This window comes from Rhipicephalus microplus, chromosome X (assembly GCF_043290135.1).
Source record: "Rhipicephalus microplus isolate Deutch F79 chromosome X, USDA_Rmic, whole genome shotgun sequence".
NCBI lineage: Eukaryota > Metazoa > Arthropoda > Arachnida > Ixodida > Ixodidae > Rhipicephalus > Rhipicephalus microplus.
Genome location: NC_134710.1, coordinates 501,257,210 through 501,275,492, shown reverse-complemented (window position 1 = coordinate 501,275,492; position 18,283 = coordinate 501,257,210). Strand labels below are relative to the sequence as shown.

At 44.2% G+C, this 18,283-nt stretch overlaps 2 protein-coding genes across 2 annotated transcripts; both read left to right on the top strand.

The window, feature by feature from the left end:
* The first annotated feature begins 4,388 nt into the window (after positions 1 to 4,388).
* On the top strand, positions 4,389 to 5,609 carry LOC119169952 (alpha-crystallin A chain-like). Its single transcript, XM_037420950.2, has one exon. It carries the CDS (start codon positions 4,649 to 4,651, stop codon positions 5,231 to 5,233), a length of 585 nt encoding a protein of 194 aa, XP_037276847.2. The 5' UTR covers positions 4,389 to 4,648; the 3' UTR covers positions 5,234 to 5,609.
* An 868-nt stretch (positions 5,610 to 6,477) lies between these two features.
* LOC119160750 (heat shock protein Hsp-16.1/Hsp-16.11) lies at positions 6,478 to 12,110 on the top strand. The gene has a single exon (XM_037412968.2). It carries the CDS (start codon positions 9,504 to 9,506, stop codon positions 10,158 to 10,160), a length of 657 nt encoding a protein of 218 aa, XP_037268865.1. The 5' UTR covers positions 6,478 to 9,503; the 3' UTR covers positions 10,161 to 12,110.
* The last annotated feature ends 6,173 nt before the right edge of the window (positions 12,111 to 18,283 follow it).

Genomic DNA, 18,283 nt, shown 5'->3' with positions numbered 1-18,283 from the left:
CTCAACGCTACCTACCTCGACGCCTAAGAACTAACTCCCTCAATGTTACTTGAGAAAGCCGCCTGAGAAAATGAATAGTATATATCGTTTCAAATGATAAAAAAGACCTCCTTCTGACTAAGGGATGGCTCTCTAAACTACATCAAAGTTCGAAAATGTAAAAATATCAATACATCCATTTTTGACATGTTAATGCAATGGCCGATTTGCTGCATATAGTGAGAAAAATCCTCTTATCAGTTGTGGTTAGTCGGCGCTGTCGTGTGTTCTCTTTTTGTATGATGATCGTACACGTGCGCTATGAAGTAAATGCGAAGCATTATTATGCGTACTGCAGGGAGTTTTAGCCTCTGTCTACGGATATACCTTCTATCTAGCCGCCTACGTCTGTGTGTTTTTGTTATCCACTTCTTCACTTGGAGTAAATAAATTTAATATGGGAGGGCAACATGGTTTGACGAGTATAACTCACTGGTCATGACATGAATAATATCCCCACCCCGTCGCGTACGTCGTCATACCCTGCCCGCCAGACGTGTGGCACATACCTGCAGGCCACAGGTATGCAGGTATGTGCCATAGGTGCATGAAAGTTTATATCTATTTAGGAACGGCAAGACTAGAGACCGGTAATGTGAACCCGTGAGCGTTAAGGGAAAAACTGGCATCGGGGGCGTCAACCCGACGAATGACAAGAATAGGCCTAAATATCCGGGTTCCAGCAAGACTCGACCCTCAACTATTTGCGTGGCAATCAAGGATTCTATTAATGTGCCATCCCAAGTCTCGGAGCTATGTTTCAAAAATACCCTCTAGTGCTCGTGCAACGCCAATAGTGGTTATAGGGCTGATTGTCCAATTTTACATAAGTACTTCATTTTAATTTGTTTATTTACCTTCAGACATAATGCCAATTTCAACGAGGATTTTTCGCCGGAAGGGCATGCATAAACTTGGGATATACAAGAGTGAACATTTTATAGTTAACAATATGTAACCACTATGAGCAACTTCAACATAAAATCATTTACCAAACGCATATGTTATTACGAAAAATGCACCTATACGGACCTACTAGGAACGAACCATGGAAAAGAAAGAGAAAAGTAACGATAAGAATAAACGTAGTTTGCACTTGGAAGACGTTTGTTACGTGTAAATATGTCCTTAACAGATGAACACGATGTCTTCACACAAAAAGAAACGGCACAGTTAGGGCTATAGAAAGAGTTCATGATTAAGAATTTCATAGGTAATTTGCAAAGAGTGACAAAAAGTTCACTTCATTATAACAAGTAGTAATATGTGTAGGCAGACTGTTCCATACTCTAATAGCTTGTAGGAAAAAAAGATAGTTTAAAATATTCAGCTCTGTACCGGTATTCCTGAAGAAATTTAGGGTGCTTATGACGCAAAGACCTGGTTTCTGGGTGATGTATTTGGTTCTACCAATACGAAGCCTATTGCGAAAAAAGTTGAAACAGCATTTTTTGGCAAGCACGTTCAACGCGGTTACGAGGAGTCAGTATTCCTGCTTCTTGCATTTATTCGGAGTGAGATTCAGATGTGTGGTAGTTATTGAAAATAAACCTGACTGCTCTCCTCTGCACGTTTTCGAATTTTTTAGGTTGTTTGTAGGTGGTAACCAGACGACGTTTGCTTACTAAAGCACTGGTCTGGCAAATGCGTAACAGGCAAATGGTTTCGCTGCATGCGGTGTCGAATATAGTTATATAGGTGCTTTCTTAGAAAAAAAACCATTTTTATTGCAGATGAGGTTACTTGCTTACGTGTGCTTCCCATCTTAGATCTTCACATATGATTAAGCCATGATAGCAGGGTGAACTGGAGTTAGCTGACTGTTTGCAATAGTGTAGGAAACTTCGAATGGGATGTTTTTCTGGTTATTCTAAGTAAAGCTGCTTTACCTAAATGTAATGATACAGCAGTCACGTCGGTTTTGCGTCACTTGGAGTTAGCCACCATGCCCGGAAGTTCATTTATGTAGAAGTGTCCAGGGCTACCTTCCTCGCGAGCACCAGCGCATCAATCAGCTAACTGTTTTGATGTTGCTATTATCTATGTTGTTGCTGGCATCGTTATGCAACTCTAAACAACGGGCTACATAATACATATGCGGCTGTGTAACGTATGGCAGTGCGTGAGTTTGTAAGTATCCTTAGCAACGCCTTGTAATGTTCCACTCGATAAAAAAATTGCAACACAGTCACCTTCTATCTAAGTGCTTCGCATAACATCGACTCGCAAGCCACGTGGAATCTGCCGAATAAAATTTTTTTTAAATAATACCTCAGCATTAAGACCACGTTCACACTGCTGTAGAGCATCGCACATTATTACCACCAATTTAAATGCCAGTAATTTTATTTTATATTCTCGTTTATAGATTCAAACTGTGTAAGTTTCACGTCACCGCAACACGCAAGCAGTACTGCGTGCGGTACCAAACTGGAAATGAGCCATAGAACAAGTAAATGTTTTCTTTCTATGAAATACTCTTTACGCCGCACCTCATCTAATATTCGTGCAATTATTCCTTCCAACAGAGACAAATTCAGAAACCGAAACCCGGCTAAAATCCGCGGAAACCTGAAAGACGCCTAGGTATATTTCACTTTCAGAACAATCCTAATTAAAATGGTGTGATTACTCGATGTAACGTGAAGTTAAAGAAGCACTTGGTAAACAAAATGAGGGAAACCTTGCATCTGTTTGAATGAAACTGAGCCTAATTTCTTAGCTCTGCCACGGTAGTCTAGTGGCTAAGGTAACTCGGCTGCTGACCCGCAGGTCGTGGGATCAAATTCCGGCTGCAGCAGCTGCATTTTTGATGAAGGCGAAAATACTGTAGGCCCGTGTGCTCCGATTTGGGTGCACTTCAAAGAACCCTAGGCGGTCGAAATTTCCGGAGCCCTCTACTACAGCGTTTCTCATAATCACATAGTTTTTTTAGAGGTCAAAGTTACATATCGATCAAACAGGCCAGATCTATCAAACTAGCGCTTCATCAAAAGTCTTGACCAAAACAACCAACATGGGTGTATTCAACCTCTTTCATTTGCGTTCTTGTCGCTTTTATTCTAGGATCACTTTCTTATGAGTATGTTGGTACTTATTGAAGGAAATGATGTTAAAGGGCACGACTGAAATATAAAAAGCAAGAGACCGACTTTGCTACTTTTTTAGGACATTGGTGTGTTTTTCTGGAGATTTGCCCTATGGTATCATGTCCTTCATTCTCTCTCACAAGGTATATTTTAAATATAACACAACAGAAATGAATATATGGAGCGCTGCTCTATTCCTTGAAGAAGAAAAAGTGATCCGAAACGAAACGATCTAAATGGAGCTAAGAAGAGGTAGAGCTACAGCATTTTTTCAAGGCCTTCTATAGTTTCTAACAATGAAAAAATGTTGCCGAAAGTTGAGAATACTGCGCTTTTAGCCTGGAAGGATCACTTACTCCAAAAGTCTAGTCATCGCCCTTAAAGCCATGCAAGAAATCACCAACAAAAACACAAAGGTGGTGTTAACTTTGTCACAAAATATTGATATGTTGCTCATGCGGTAAGATTTAGGCTTGTATAAATTTAATTCAAGCACCAATAGAGTGTTGCAGTCCTCAAGAGCCCCATTCGAATTTCACTTCTTGACTTGCGATAGGCGCACACGCGATAAAGGCACAGCAACACCCTTCTTACCCCTGATTCGTGTGCCCTAAAGCTGTGTGAACGTAAGCTTTCATGTTTTCGCTTGTGTCCATCTTCCCCCTTTATTAACAGCGACACCTGCGCCCGAGGTCATCCTTCATTGACTTTCCGAAAACGTGGCATGAACTGAAGCGCTGCGGTAAACAGCAGAGAAACCAGCTAACGCATTTCGGCAGATTAGGTCACACGCTCCACCTCCCAAACGATGATATGACGATATGACGAAAAAAAAAATCGGCGCTGTGCCATAAATCAGGGCGTTGACAACGAGACAACAAAAGCATGTCTTGCGAGGGGTGTTCATTCGTCTCTCATCGATATATGGTTCGAAATGACTCATGTGCACAGACCGACCCGCTTTCCACTCCCGTCGTGGCTGTGCGAGTGGCTCCACAGCAGCCATTACGTCCGGGGCTGTGAGCGGAGATTCTGTCGTTCGTCACTTTTGCCGGTGTTCAAGATGGCTGCCGCCGGCGCTGAGATGAACTAACCGACAAGGTTCTCGGCCGTTAAAATACAAGGAAAGCAAGGAAAGCGTGCAAAGGTTGCGAGGGTGTGCCGGCTTTTTTGGAAGCGACCCGCCATGGGCCACCCTCCCACCTCCTTTCGGCGCCTGTAATGCTATATATAAAACTTGAACCACGGCGCACTTAGGGGTTGGCTGCACACTCTGGCCTGCTAAAGTTCTCGACGGGTGAGCAAGTCGTCGAGAGGAAGCGAAACAAGAAAGAGAAAAGAAGAAAAAAGGAAAGAGAGGAACGGCCAACGAGCCAAGACATATATCTCCTCGCGACCGACTTCAGAACGTGCAGTGTACCGCCACTGCTCGAGACCTGCGCGCCGTCGACTCCAGACGACCGTGTCCCGCGGTAGATATCGTCGCCGTGCAAGAACTTACGTCAAGCGCCACCGCCAACATGTCGAGCGCCACGACCCAGACCCACACTGAAGTAAAGAAGGTCCACCGGGTGTTTGAGGGCTCCACTGCTGCTGACGTGCGGCGCCAGATGGATGAATTCGCCAAGGAGTTCCCGGACTGTATGCGCTACTTGGACGATATGTTCCCTGAACACAAGCTTCTCCCTTCTAGTGGTGGAACACCGAGACCCGAGCGCCAGCAGAGCATCGTCAAGGAGGTGAAGGTGCTGCCCAGTGACGACAAGGACAAGATCTCCGTCGAGCTCGACGTCGAGGGTTTCAAGGCAGACGATATCTCGCTGAAGGCTGTTGGCCGCAACATGACCATCCGCGCCTTCAACGAGAAGACCGAGGGGGACACGACCGTCAGGCGCGAGCTCAAGAGGAACGTTGTGCTGCCCGAGGGCGTCGATGTGGAGAAGATCGCCTGCAAGCTGACGCCCGAAAACAAGCTCGTCGTGCAGATCCCACTACCTGTGGAGAAGAGCCAGGGAATCGAGTACCTCATCCCCGTTCGCTGCGAGATTGAGCGCAGCGTGAGCCGCGACAACTTCGGCGCCGGAGCCAAGGCCGTCGACCGATGAACTGCAAGGAGCACGGCCAGAGAACGTCCGACAGACAGATTTCGCCCACAAATAGATAAAAGCGACGCTCGAAAAAAAATTCGTGCCTAATTGTTGCTTTTGTCGTGAACCTTTCCAGTATCTGCATATGCATGCGCTCTAGATGACCTAAACAACCGGGATCGACTTTGTATTTCAACGGTAAAGAGTAAAAGCTCATTAGCGGCAACAGAAGTTTGTGCTTCCGTCGTCGCCATTGTGCTACACCATTTCTTTTTGTTGTTCTCTGGCATATTGCGTTCATTATTGTAGCTGCCATTATTCGTTGTCTGTTTTGGACATCGATGTACACTCGCGCCAAGTCTGTGAGAAATGAAGTTGTTTATTTACTCATCGACACTGTGTTTATGTTCCTATGTCAAGGCTATCCAGCATTGTTGTTTGGTGTTCCTCTGATTACAGTGCTGAACGTGTTCTTGTGAGTCAATTGCAAACGGCGCTGTGTTGCTATGAAGGGAATCTCGTTGTTCTAACGGCTGCTTTGTTCATTGTGCTTCAAGAGCTCGCCTCGTAAGAGAAGACCCTCAAACTGAAGTGTAGGCAAAATATTTACGAATCCGATGTCTGAAAAAAAAACCACCTAAAGAAACGTTCATGTCATACTGTTTAGCTTTGGGTCAACTACCATCTTCCACGTCAATGACTTCATTTGTTCAGTCAACCGTAGGGCTGTTAAACGTAAGCATTTCATTTTTTTGGTTGCCGTTTGCTTTCTAACATACAATGCTTATGACGACCTGACTACGCTGATAGTGTAAACCACGCCCTTTTCAGAGGAAATAAACAGAAACGCATTAAACTACGATCACTATGTTACCCATGAGAAGAAATTTTCATTGGCTCTCATGCGTGTACAAGTCGTCATCAGCAGCACAAAATGATCGTTAATAGTCAAAATATATTTCAGGTTCTATTATTCATGTGTCATGCGCCAAACATGAGGTATAGAGTGTACCTTTCTTTAGAAATAATGCGCCTTTTCGCCAGGCGAACTCAGATAAGCTTTATTGAAGTTGTAACGACAATAATTCGGGATCTTTGTAGTTCCACAGTGTTCGACGAACACGATTTACGTGGTGGATGTAGATGGCGCTAATTTACTTAATTACGCTGCTATAAAGTGTAGATGGCTACACTTCTTAGGAAAATATTTTTGGCAGAATGTGACGCGAGCGTTCATAGTAATTCTGATAATTACACAGCGCTGTCAGATTACTTTTCCGTTGCAGGCAATTGGGTTACCATCTGCACTGAGCCGGAAACCAATTTAATGTGATAGCGCAATTTATAGAGTGACAAAATAGTATAATATAATCTTATAAAGTGAGTAGAAGTCATAAACTTTCACGTTAACCAGCGCTGTTTGCCGATGGTGGTCATTTACGTCGAAATCCTAAACTCTGGAATTGCCGGAAATTTAATGAAACAGGCTATTTGTGCACAATAAGTTCTTTTAAATACCATCTAAATTTGTCTATGTTTTCAGGGGCCAAATTTTGCTGTTATAACCTATATTGAACACCCACTCGGCTGACTTTTAGTCCTTTAGGTGCGTTCAATCTTCATAGCTATGAATTCTCTTTTTTCGTCATGACCATTCGCTCTGTGGGCAATGGTGAACGCAACAAGAATGTCCGGGGCCTTCCAGATAAATTCGGTGGTTGTATTCAGGTGAGGTTCGCTTAATTAGCTCACGCCGCACACGCTAGCTCCCCGCTAGACTTAGGTCAATCCTCAGGACGAGCGAAATAGTGCTTCCCTCCGAAAGACCCCTACTGCAAAATACCTCGGCCCCTCTAATTTTGGCACGTTGGAATCTGAGACCGGTCATGCTTCTCGGCAGGCACCTACAGAGCGTCAGCGTGACGTGAAGCCGGCTCTGACGAAGGTCCAAAATAGAAGACACCATGTGACCTTAAGGAAATGTCGAAGACCCTCGTGTGGCACGTAGCGACACTCTAGCCGCCGCCAAGACGAATATAGCGACATGGTAAAACGTCAAATTCGGTTTCGCCCAGAAAATCTCTCTTTGAATTCTTTGGGCTGGATGATACATCGACCTAACACTCTGATTTGCAAGTGAGATGCGTAGTAAGAAACTCAAAAGTTACTAGGTTTTACCACGGCTTGCACGATAAAACATATAGGTTACATATGTGTACGCATTTTCGCAAGAGTTTCGAAGGTAATGATTCCAGCAACTGACTTGTAAAATAGAAATTTCCGGAGCCCTCCACTACGGCGTCTCTCATAATCATATGGTGGTTTTGGGACGTTAAACCCCACAAATCAATCAATGACTTGTAAAATAATGGAATTAAATGCTTTTGAAGTGGTACGCTCGCAGCGAGAAAAAGTAATGTTTGTGTGAACCACCAGATTCTCTACAGCAATACAAAAAATTACAGGAGCGCATTTCTTTTTCTTTATGGAATGCATATTTCGAGTGAATGAATGCTGTAATAGGAGCTTACATATTGTCCTCAAGTTACTTCAAAGTACGCTATTCTAGTGATATTTGTGTCAGCATAAGATAATTTGAGTTAAGTTCACGAGCTACACGATGTACACACTGCAAAAAGCTAAATTTGTTACCAAAAGAAGACAGCACAGGAATGATCAAGTTAAGTGCAACAGCTTTTTTTCTTATTGTAATCAAATGAAATCACTGAGCACACAGTTACCAGCTTTCAATGAGCAATTCATCAGAAGGTGTACTCTGTGAGGTCCATGTGATAGTATGGTGCTCAGAGAGCTTGTTTGTGGTCAGCCGAAAAGTATATACAAGTATCCAAAACTTCGTTTGTATCTCGATTATAAATCACAGGAAAAAAAGTGCAAGCATGAAGCCTTCAAGTGTTAATACACAGGCTGATATGCAGCGTTTCAAACAGTATGAATGTTGTAAACTATTCTTTGCTTTATGCGTGTATCGTTCACATCACAAGCGGATCACGATGTGAGGTAGTAATAAGCTCTTCTTGCGCATTCATTATTGCACCGCAAGTGAAAAAGCTGCAGCACAAGAATGTCAGCAGTGGCGTAGTTTTTCAGGGGTGTTTGGCTAATGTGCGCTTGCGTAATGTGCGTGTGGTTTCATTAAAAATGAATGATGCCAACATTTGCAAAACTTCAATACTTTCATGATCAATATTTGATTGGATTTCGTTTATTCAAGACATAATTGTGACAAGATGCTTTCGGAGAGACCACCAAAGGCTAAAACGTAACAATAGGTATGATTTTACATGAATTCCATGATAAAAACAGAACTGCAAGTACAGAGCAGACAAATATAAAAAGGGATCACATTCGAAGGCCATCACTAAAACAAAAGCGTACTGCCAATATAATGAATACAAAAACCACTATCCAGCCCAACAGAGGACAGTTACACTTTACATAGTGCAAAACATAATTCTCCATATACGGTAAACCTAGATCGACTAATTGAAAAAAATCAGTTATTGCTAGTCGAAAATTATTAATAACATTGCGTTTGCTGTGAAGGTTCAGCAGTTCACGATGCACCACGAATGTGCTAAACAATTCATCGGACTATTCATTCTTAGAAGACGTTACCATTTCACTGCTCTCGACTGTGGGAATCGGTTCCTGTTGCAACACTCAGCGAATGCTCACTAGTTTACAAAGCTAAGCATGAACGCAAGTAGAATGACTGTGTAATTTTCGTGCCAGGTTCCGAGATTAGTCAAGAGCGATAATTTTTAAAATGCTGCAATGACATTTCCGCGCTACCGTACAGAGTAATGTCGTCTGACATTCAGTGCTCACGGCGGACCGACATCAAAACCGGGCGGGTCCCATTCGTGGCGCTCCTCGCGACAGCGGTGATTAGTTCTGCGAACGCACAATTTCTCCTTGTGACGTCAGCCGCCGTAACGCTGTGCATACGTTTTCCATTTAATTTAGCCAAAGAAACAAGAGAGGGCACCACTGTTGTCCTGTTCTAGACCTTGCCAAGTGCCATTCGCCAGACCGCGGCTTGCTTCCAGACGTTTCTTAAGTTAGACTTCGTGACGGAGCTGTTGGAAGGTGAGAAGAAATTGAGAAAGGGTCCCCGCTTCAACCTTCGTTTCTCAGTAGAGCGAAGGTTCTGGGACGCCATTGCGGCGCGCCACATCTCGCCGGGGGGTTGCCCGCGAGCACGCACAGCTTCGCGAGAGAGTTTCACTCGTCCATAAATACCCCAAGTGGGGGCCGCTTCGCAATGGACAGGTCGCCTTGGTCCCGACGAGAAGCGCCTGAGTCTCCGATGGCGCGCAGCGAAATCGTCATTCCTATCCACTCACTACGGAGCGTTCCTCAAGAGTCGTACCGGACCGAAGTGCGCCGTCATGTTCAGCAGGTCTTGGAGCGAGCCGCAGCACGGCCTGAGCACGATTTACGCCGTGAGCTGAGCACAATGTTCAACCGGTTTCCCATGAGGTCGCGCCTACTATACGGCTTCGATGACTTCGACGACTTTTTCCGCGACATTGTGCCGGCTCCCACGTTCCCGTCCTTCGAGAAGGTTTTCCGCGAAGTCAAGACTACTGTGGATGAACACAACAAGCTCCTCATGGAGGTAGACGTGCACGAGTACGAGCCCGAGGAGATTACAGTAAAGGCCATCGATGGCCGTCTGCTAGTGCACTGCAAGCGCCAGCGTGCCGGCTGCACCAAGGAGACCCATCGCGAGATCTCGCTGCCCGAAGGCGTCGATGTTGAAAGCATCACCTCGAACCTCACCGTGGACGGCAGGCTGAAGATTTGCGCACTCCTGCCGGGTGCGTACGGCTCGCAAGAGCAACCAGTCCAACACGCCATGGCCGAGCCAGAGGGAGACCAGAAGGCCGAGGCATATCTGTACGTGAACGATTACTAAGCGAGGCTACTGGGATCGGATTTCATTTCGAGGAGGCCTCGCACTGAAATTCGAACCTAGCGGATAGTACAACGTTTACTCTGCCGTTCTTTCAGGGTAGGCTCCCACCTTGAGCATTTCGTCTTTCCAGTGCAGGAGGACGATTTGAGCCTGTTTCAAGTAATCAGTTCGAATGATTTTACTATTGGTGTTCATGGTCAACGAGAAGTTCTGTTCACTATGCTATGAAAAACAAGTTGAACATACGTTAAGTGGGCTTTTTGATGAGTACCATAACAGTGGAAAATTAACTGGTATTTTCTATCTTCAAAAAAGCCCCATTGTATCCCACTCAAAATGTTGTAGCCCGTTGACAAGTTCGCCGATGTAAACAGTCGAAATAGAGATTGACACTATGTTTCAGATTTGGTTACACTGCAGGCCCCAATCATAGTGCCCAGGCTATTTTAGCGTAAGACATGTACGTTATCAATTGAAATGAGAGATGATTTGACAGAAAGCCACATCTGCGTTCAAATTTTCATCACGTATGCCGGGGCCCTTCGCTTCAGCACACAGTGAATTCAAATATCGTGCAAATGGAGCTGAGCACCATTTCAGCTTGATTTTTTTCCTATAAGTATTCATAAGTGGAAAATAGCCTCAATATTTCTGGGTTGATACGTGCCTTTGTGCTGGATACTTTCTGCCCGATGAGGCATTTTTCAACAGCACACAGAGCAGCGATCAGAGTGCGTGTCTGCTTGTGTGGCATTCGTTCCTCCGTGTTACTATTGGTGTCTTTGAAGTGCTTCGAAAATTTAGTCACTCTTACAAACGCTTACTTTAGGAATAGCAAGAAGGAAAAAAAAAACAATTTAGCGCACACGTACAGGGGAAGTCAAAAATTCCAAGTTAGTATCCCATATATTGTTATGGAAGCGTGGCCTGGAAACTTTTGACTAGAACAGTACCTCTTTCACGTCAGCGTTATCTTTCAGCGTTCGCAAACTCCACAAAGTGCCGCCCGCAGCACTATGCTTCCGAATGCCCATAAGTAGCCGGCATGGACATGAAGTCTGGGTTTCAAAACCGAACATTGTTCGTAGAGACGTTGGCGTTGTCTTATTCGACAAGACGTGATGTCGGCGTGTTTAATAATACTATCTACAAAGTAGTGTCTCATTATCGCTTTGTTCACACTAACGAACGTCAACGATAACGAATGCAGCAGAGAATGGCAGATGAGATAGCGAAAGAGTTCCTCTGTCATGACATATAAAATCTGCGAAATTCCTGCCAGCGAAATCACAACCGTAACTGGCATTCCTCAAATAGTTTTGTTTACTTTTGGACGTTTTTTTTTAAATGTAGCGGCGATTGTTTGCTTGAAATTTCTATGCTGTTGAATAGGAGGTGTTGGCCTGAAGGTACGTTTGTATTGTGACTGCGTCATATGAATGCGCTTGCTGTTCGTTAGTGCCACGTGTGTCAGTTCTAAATCAGGGACAGAGTTAAGGCCTTTAGGTGCGAACGAGAATCATTGAATTTGTTGTAAGCTGCAAAACTGAGCAAAAATTGCAAAAGATGGGCATATTTATAGGTAAAGTTGTGTGGGCAACTGGTCTTCTGCAAGGTTTCCAACGAATAACACATGTAGCGTTTCTAATTTTTCTTAGAACTGGCCGTTTCGTTACCTTACTCTTTTTGTAGTTTTTTTTCATGTTTGCTGAAGCAACTCGCACAGCAACATAAATCGTGCGAACACTTTGGCATTGTTGGTTGACGTGATTTGTGTACTATATACAAAAAGTTGCATGTTTGCTTTATAAAAAAACGAATGTTTCCAGTTCTCCTGCTGTATAATAGGCCTAACTGAAGTGTGTTATTCTTTTATTTTTGTGACACATCCCTTTTTTGTACAAAAGTATGAATGTTCACAGAAGATAATAAAATTGTTGTATCCACGTTCATGATAGCTTTCTCAATTTCCCTCTGTCTAAGGTGCCTTGCTATGTAGAAATCGGTCACATCACGTTTTTCCAGAAATTCTTCAAGCTTCGTCAGCACCGCGTAAAGACAACCGAACTAGCACAGGGTCTTTGAAAATACAGGAATTCTCTGTTCAAGTCACTGGCTGCGGCCATTTATGCAAAGAAGTGATACTCGTGGCACTGGTTACTTTAGTGGCGTTCGAAGAGTATTAGAGACTACCAGTGCTACGAGAGGCATGGAATAACGCTGGGGCGCGTCCACGCTGATCTATCTATCTATCTATCTATCTATCTATCTATCTATCTATCTATCTATCTATCTATCTATCTATCTATCTATCTATCTATCTATCTATCTATCTATCTATCTATCTATCTATCTATCTATCTATCTATCTATCTATCTATCTATCTATCTATCTATCTATCTATCTATCTATCTATCTATCTATCTATCTATCTATCTATCTATTTATCTATCTATCTATCTATCTATCTATCTATCTATCTATCTATCTATCTATCTATCTATCTATCTATCTATCTATCTATCTATCTATCTATCTATCTATCTATCTATCTATCTATCTATCTATCTATCTATCTATCTATCTATCTATCTATCTATCTATCTATCTATCTATCTATCTATCTATGTCTGGGTGTTTTCGGGATCACCCCCTTAACGTGCGGTATACCAAAATTAGTACGGGAGGGTGGCATGGTTTGTTGAAAACGACGCGCTGGTTACGACATGCATCATAATCTCGTCGCGTACATCGTCAAACAATTTCCAAAAAAAAACAGTGGCAAATAGGAAGGGGCGGATATGTGCCACTAGTATGAGGGTACGTGCCACACGTGATATACATTTTACAGCTACCCAGGAATGGCAAGACGCACAGGGGTAATTTTAACGCTTAACGTTAAGAAAAGGCTAAATATGCGGCGTCGGCCGAGCGAATGCGAGTTGTAAATGTCATTGCCTCAGCCGGAATGAAACTCTAGTATTCTGCGTAGAAATCAGGTATTCTGCAACAGAGGTACGCCAGGTCTCAGGACTACTTTTCAAACAGATTCTAGTGTTCTTGAAACGTCAATTGTTGTTGCATTGTTGGGCTATCCAATTTTGTAGTATACATTACATACATACTACTATGATACAACCATCATGGGGCGTTAACGTCCATTGCAGTTAGGTGTCATGCACTGAAGTTGATTATGTAGCACTATTCAGGGCTACCTACCATCCTCTGGAGCACCAGCGTTTCATATTACCTTATCGCTTATGCTGTTGCTAAAACTCATCTTCCTGTTGGCGTCGTTGTGGAATTTCATACAACTGGTTACATAAACACCTGCAACTGTTCAACATATGTCTGTGCGTGACCATTTGTACATATATTTAGCGTCATTTCACAACGTTCCACTCAATGAAAAAAATTACAACATGGTCATCTTCCCTCCTCATGCTTCGCATTACGTCGATTTTGAAGGCACGTTTAGTGCCAAATTTTTCCGTTGCTTTTTCTAATTAAGTCGTTTGATTATTAGAAATATGACTCCACTGCAATCAAATTCGACAATTTATATGCAGGAAGAGTGCGCACGCCATCCCTATAATTGCATCGACTGATTTGTTTTATATTTGCGACAATTGCAACCGATTCTGCCAGAAGATTTTGTTATAAGACTTTAGCATTCGGAAACACTGCGGGTTTTCCAGCGGTCGCCCCTGCAGCCGTCAAAATCCTGGGACGTCTGCTTTCAAATGCCGAGGCAGAGGGGCTTCTCATGTCATCTTGAATAACCAAAGAATTCACAATTTCGGGAAGCTGCACCTTCTGCAGTTCATTTTGAGATTAAAGTGTGGCGTTTGTGTGCAGCAAAAGGCGTTGACAAGTTGCGTAGTTCTAAAGAAGGTTATTCGCCAAATGACGGCAAAGTATCCTGGGTCATTCAGTGTCTACCAGCAGTGTCTCTTCCACGAAACACGGCAAGTGCATCGCGGTCACGTAAGGATGTTTATGCTCAAGTGGGGAATACGTAGCCTGCATGCGTTGAACAAATTACTTATTTAGGTATTTTCTACTGTTGTCGGTGAGTATGCAATAAGAATTGCTGTATAATATTTTACATAGTGGTGCCGCGATTGTGCGAGTTTGATAAGTGCGCCACGCCATGAGCCTGAACCAAAGAGGACGATGAAGATGACGCTCAGTTGCGGCACGTGTGGGCGTGAATATTTTAAGCCAATAAGGTGCCTCCCCGGAGATTTAGGAGAGCCACGGGTGAAGAATCGCGAAGCCAGGCAGACGTGGCTGAGTTGGGCCCGAGTGAGGAAGGTGGCCAGGGCATTGTAGTGGCGGCCAGCAGAGCTCCTGCATCAAGGTCGCAGTGGGCTCCCGCCTGAACACAGAGCTTCTTCTCGTCGCCTGACGTGGGACAGGCTTGTTCTGGTCTTCTGGCGTTGGCCAAGAAACGTCTCTGGCTTCGTGGGCGAGCTGCGGTTGCCGAACGCCGAAAGGTCACTGACCTCTACCAGCCCGAAGCTTCCCCCTGTGCCAGTCAATGACGCGAGCGTCTCAACCTATTCGCAAGTCTTCCCCTGCTGCACGAGTGTGTCATCATCGTTACGTCGTCGCATCAGTTGCAAGCCCCGCATCACCACTGTCACCATTTGCGTGATTGCGTCCATGCCTTAATAGCAGAGCTTCCGCTCAAAGCACCGCGTCCCACTATGATATGACAAGGGTTATTTTCAACTGAACATTTATTTCCGCGCACTATTCTTGTCTTTAGTCATTCGTTATTCTCGTAAACCTCTTTCTAGTTTTGGATGCTGTGTTCTTCTTCTGTTGTCCATCTTTTAGGGGTTTCTAAAATATATGCAGTTTTAGGGATTCGGTGCAAGCAAATGGTCTCGTCGGCTGATTTCTCGATGATGGTTATGTCGCAGCAAATGGCAAGTTGGGCCTGTTGAATGACGTTCATAATTGAAATTTTTGTTGAAGCGCACTAAAGAACAGACGGACAGAAGAGGCTGACAAAGGCAAGCGCTGTCCTTGTTAGCCTCTTCTGTCCGTCTGTTTTTTAGTGCACTTCAACAAAATTTTCAATGATGGTTATGTCATCGGTGGTTTTTGCTTTACACAAACCTACACGAGAGCTTGCCCAATAAATAGAATCGTGACAATTGGCGTCCACGACAGGACAAGGCCATTTTACCAATTACCTTTCCACACTAGAACAGGAACCTCAGTTGGGCAGACCTAGAAAAGTTGGCAAGACACATGGGTTTAAAAGGTGATGAAATGGTGGCTTAGTGTGAGGAACACGACAGGCGCATTCGAAAAGAGAGGGAGGAGGAAATGGAGTTTGAAATAGAACTGAGAAAGAAGGAAAATGAAACTGAAGAGCTAAGGCAAAAGACGCTTCAGTCGCGGCTGAAACTGATAGAGGCCGAAACGTGGGGACTAAAAGGTACAGACTGGCGAGATGAATTTTTGTATCTGAGCTCCAAAGAGCGGAAAATCGATGTGTTCTCCAATGGTGATGATGATGTTTGATGTTTTATGGCGCAAGGGCCATTTCACGGCCAAAGAGCGCCAATTCATCTTACTAAAAACATGGACAATGATTGCGATAGGCGGCTGTATAAGGGCCATAAAATTCCTCGCGGTAAGGCGGGTAAAAACATACAAGTAATAAAATCATGACCATGTCGTCAAAGGTGTGTGCGGTGTGAATAGATGACAAAAGTTGGTGATAATAAAAGACGATGGTGGATATTTATGGCATTAGCACAAGTGCCTCACTCGTTCATACCCTTGCGTCCAAGGGCCGTGAGGCAAGTGCTTTCTTGTGTAACCACCGCAGCAAAAACCTCTCTGGAGAGGTCATGCTACGGGATGCCCGGGTGTATGATGTGAAAACTATGAATTTCTTTAAAAAACGCTAACAATGATTTGTGACTAAAAAGCGGTTCCCTACCGACGAACATTGCAGGGTGTAAAGGTATATGTTGTCGGTAGGGTAATGGAAAGTGTTGTTTTCTTACAGTGTCCAATTCTTTGCACTCAATTAAAATGTGAAGAACTGTTAAAGCCTCACCACATTTATCACACAATGGTGGGTCCCCACCGGATAAAAGATGTGTGTGTGTCGTGTATGTGTGCCCTATCCTGAGTCTTGTTAGTGTTACCTCTGTTAGACGTGATTTTGATACTGGTGGCCAATGGCCAAGGTGTGGCTTGATAACGTGTAGTTTGTTTTGTGTGTGTGTATCCCACTTGCTCTGCCAGTAGTTCCTGAGGTTTAGTTTGAGAAACGGCTTAAGATCAAGGGCCGGGATTGATATGGATGTAATGGCGGTGCTCTCATGGACGGATGCAGCGAGCTGATCCGCCCTCACGTTGCCTTGGATCTCACGGTGCCCTGGAACCCAGCACACTACAACATGTTGTTTGTGTGTGTAGAGTGTGCACAAAATGGAGTAAAGTGAGACAAGGACTGGGTTTTTTTGTTTTTTAAGACTGTGCAGAGCCGTTACCACACTGAGGGAGTCTGTATAAATTACTGCTTTTTGTATTTGTAATTGTTTGATGTGTTTAGCTGCCACCAGTATCGCGTAAGCTTCCGCTGTGAAGATACTTGTGCGTGGATGTAGAGGGCCAGCATTCGAAAAGGATGGGCCGACAGCAGCATAGGGTACAGAGGAGTTAGACTTGGAGGCATCTGTAAAAAACTCAGGACGTGTGTATTTGTGTTGAAGTTCGAGGAAGTATGTTCGAATATGGGCAATAGGCGCATGCTTTGTAACTTCTAGAAAAGACACATCACAGTCTATAGTCTGCCATTGCCACGTTGGCGGGTATGCTACAGGAGCCATTAAACTGTGTTCAAGCGAGACTCCAGTTTCCTCAGCTAGACCCTTCAGGCGAACTGAGAAGGGCTGCCTCATTGAAGGCCTATTTTGAAAAAGAATGGAGCTCGCCAAGTCATTAATAGTAGAGTATGAGGGGTGCCTCTTGTCTGCTTTCACCTTAAGGAAATATACAAAGGACATGTAGGTTCTTTGCAGATGAAGCGACCACTCATTTGACTCAACGTAAAGGCTTTCTACGGGGCTGGTGCGAAAAGCACCCGTAGAAAGGCGGATGCCCAGATGGTGCACGGGGTCCAGCATTTTCAAGGCACTTTGAGTGGCAGACTGATAGACAACGGCCCCAAAATCTAAGCGGGTACGAATAAGGCTTCTATAGAGGTTCATGAGGCATTGCCTATCACTACCCCACGTAGTACGTGACAACACTTTTATAACATTCATGGCTTTTAAACATTTTGTTTTTAAATACTTTATGTGTGGTACGAAGGTCAACTTGTTGTCCAAGATTAAGCCTAGGAATTTATGCTCCGCATTCACAGACAGACGTTGGCCGTTCAGTTCAATGTCGGGTTCTGAGTGCATGCCTCTCTTTCGAGAGAACAAGACACACGTGCTTTTTCCTGGGTTCAGCCGGAATCCGTTTTCCTCTGCCCATTTGGAGACCTTGTTTAAACCTAACTGAACCTGTCGCTCACACATTGCTAGGTTGCATGACTTAAAGCCAAGCTGGACGTCATCGACATATGTGGAATAGAACATGTTGCGGGGGATGGACAGGTGCAAGGAATTCATTTTTATAATAAAAAGTGTACAACTAAGTACACCACCTTGCGGTACTCCCGTTTCTTGCACAAATATTTGGGAGAGAGTACTGCCCACACGGACGCGGAATTTCCGATTGGACAAGTAACTCTCGATTATGGAAAGCATTCTACCGCGCACACCCAGGTGAGACAAGTCTCTTAATATCCCAAAACGCCATGTTGTGTCGTAAGCCTTCTCGATATCGAGAAACACTGAGAGGAAGTATTGTTTGTGGACAAAAGCGTCTCGGATCTGTGCCTCGATACGCACCATATGGTCGGTGGTGGATCTACCCTCACGAAACCCACACTGAAATTGGTCGAGCAGATGGTGTGTTTCAAGGAAATGTAAAAGTCGGTGGTTTATCATTTTTTCAAAAAGTTTACAAACGCAGCTGGTTAGTGCAATGGGCTTGTAACTTGAAACTGAGGAAGGGTCCTTGCCCTGTTTCAAAATAG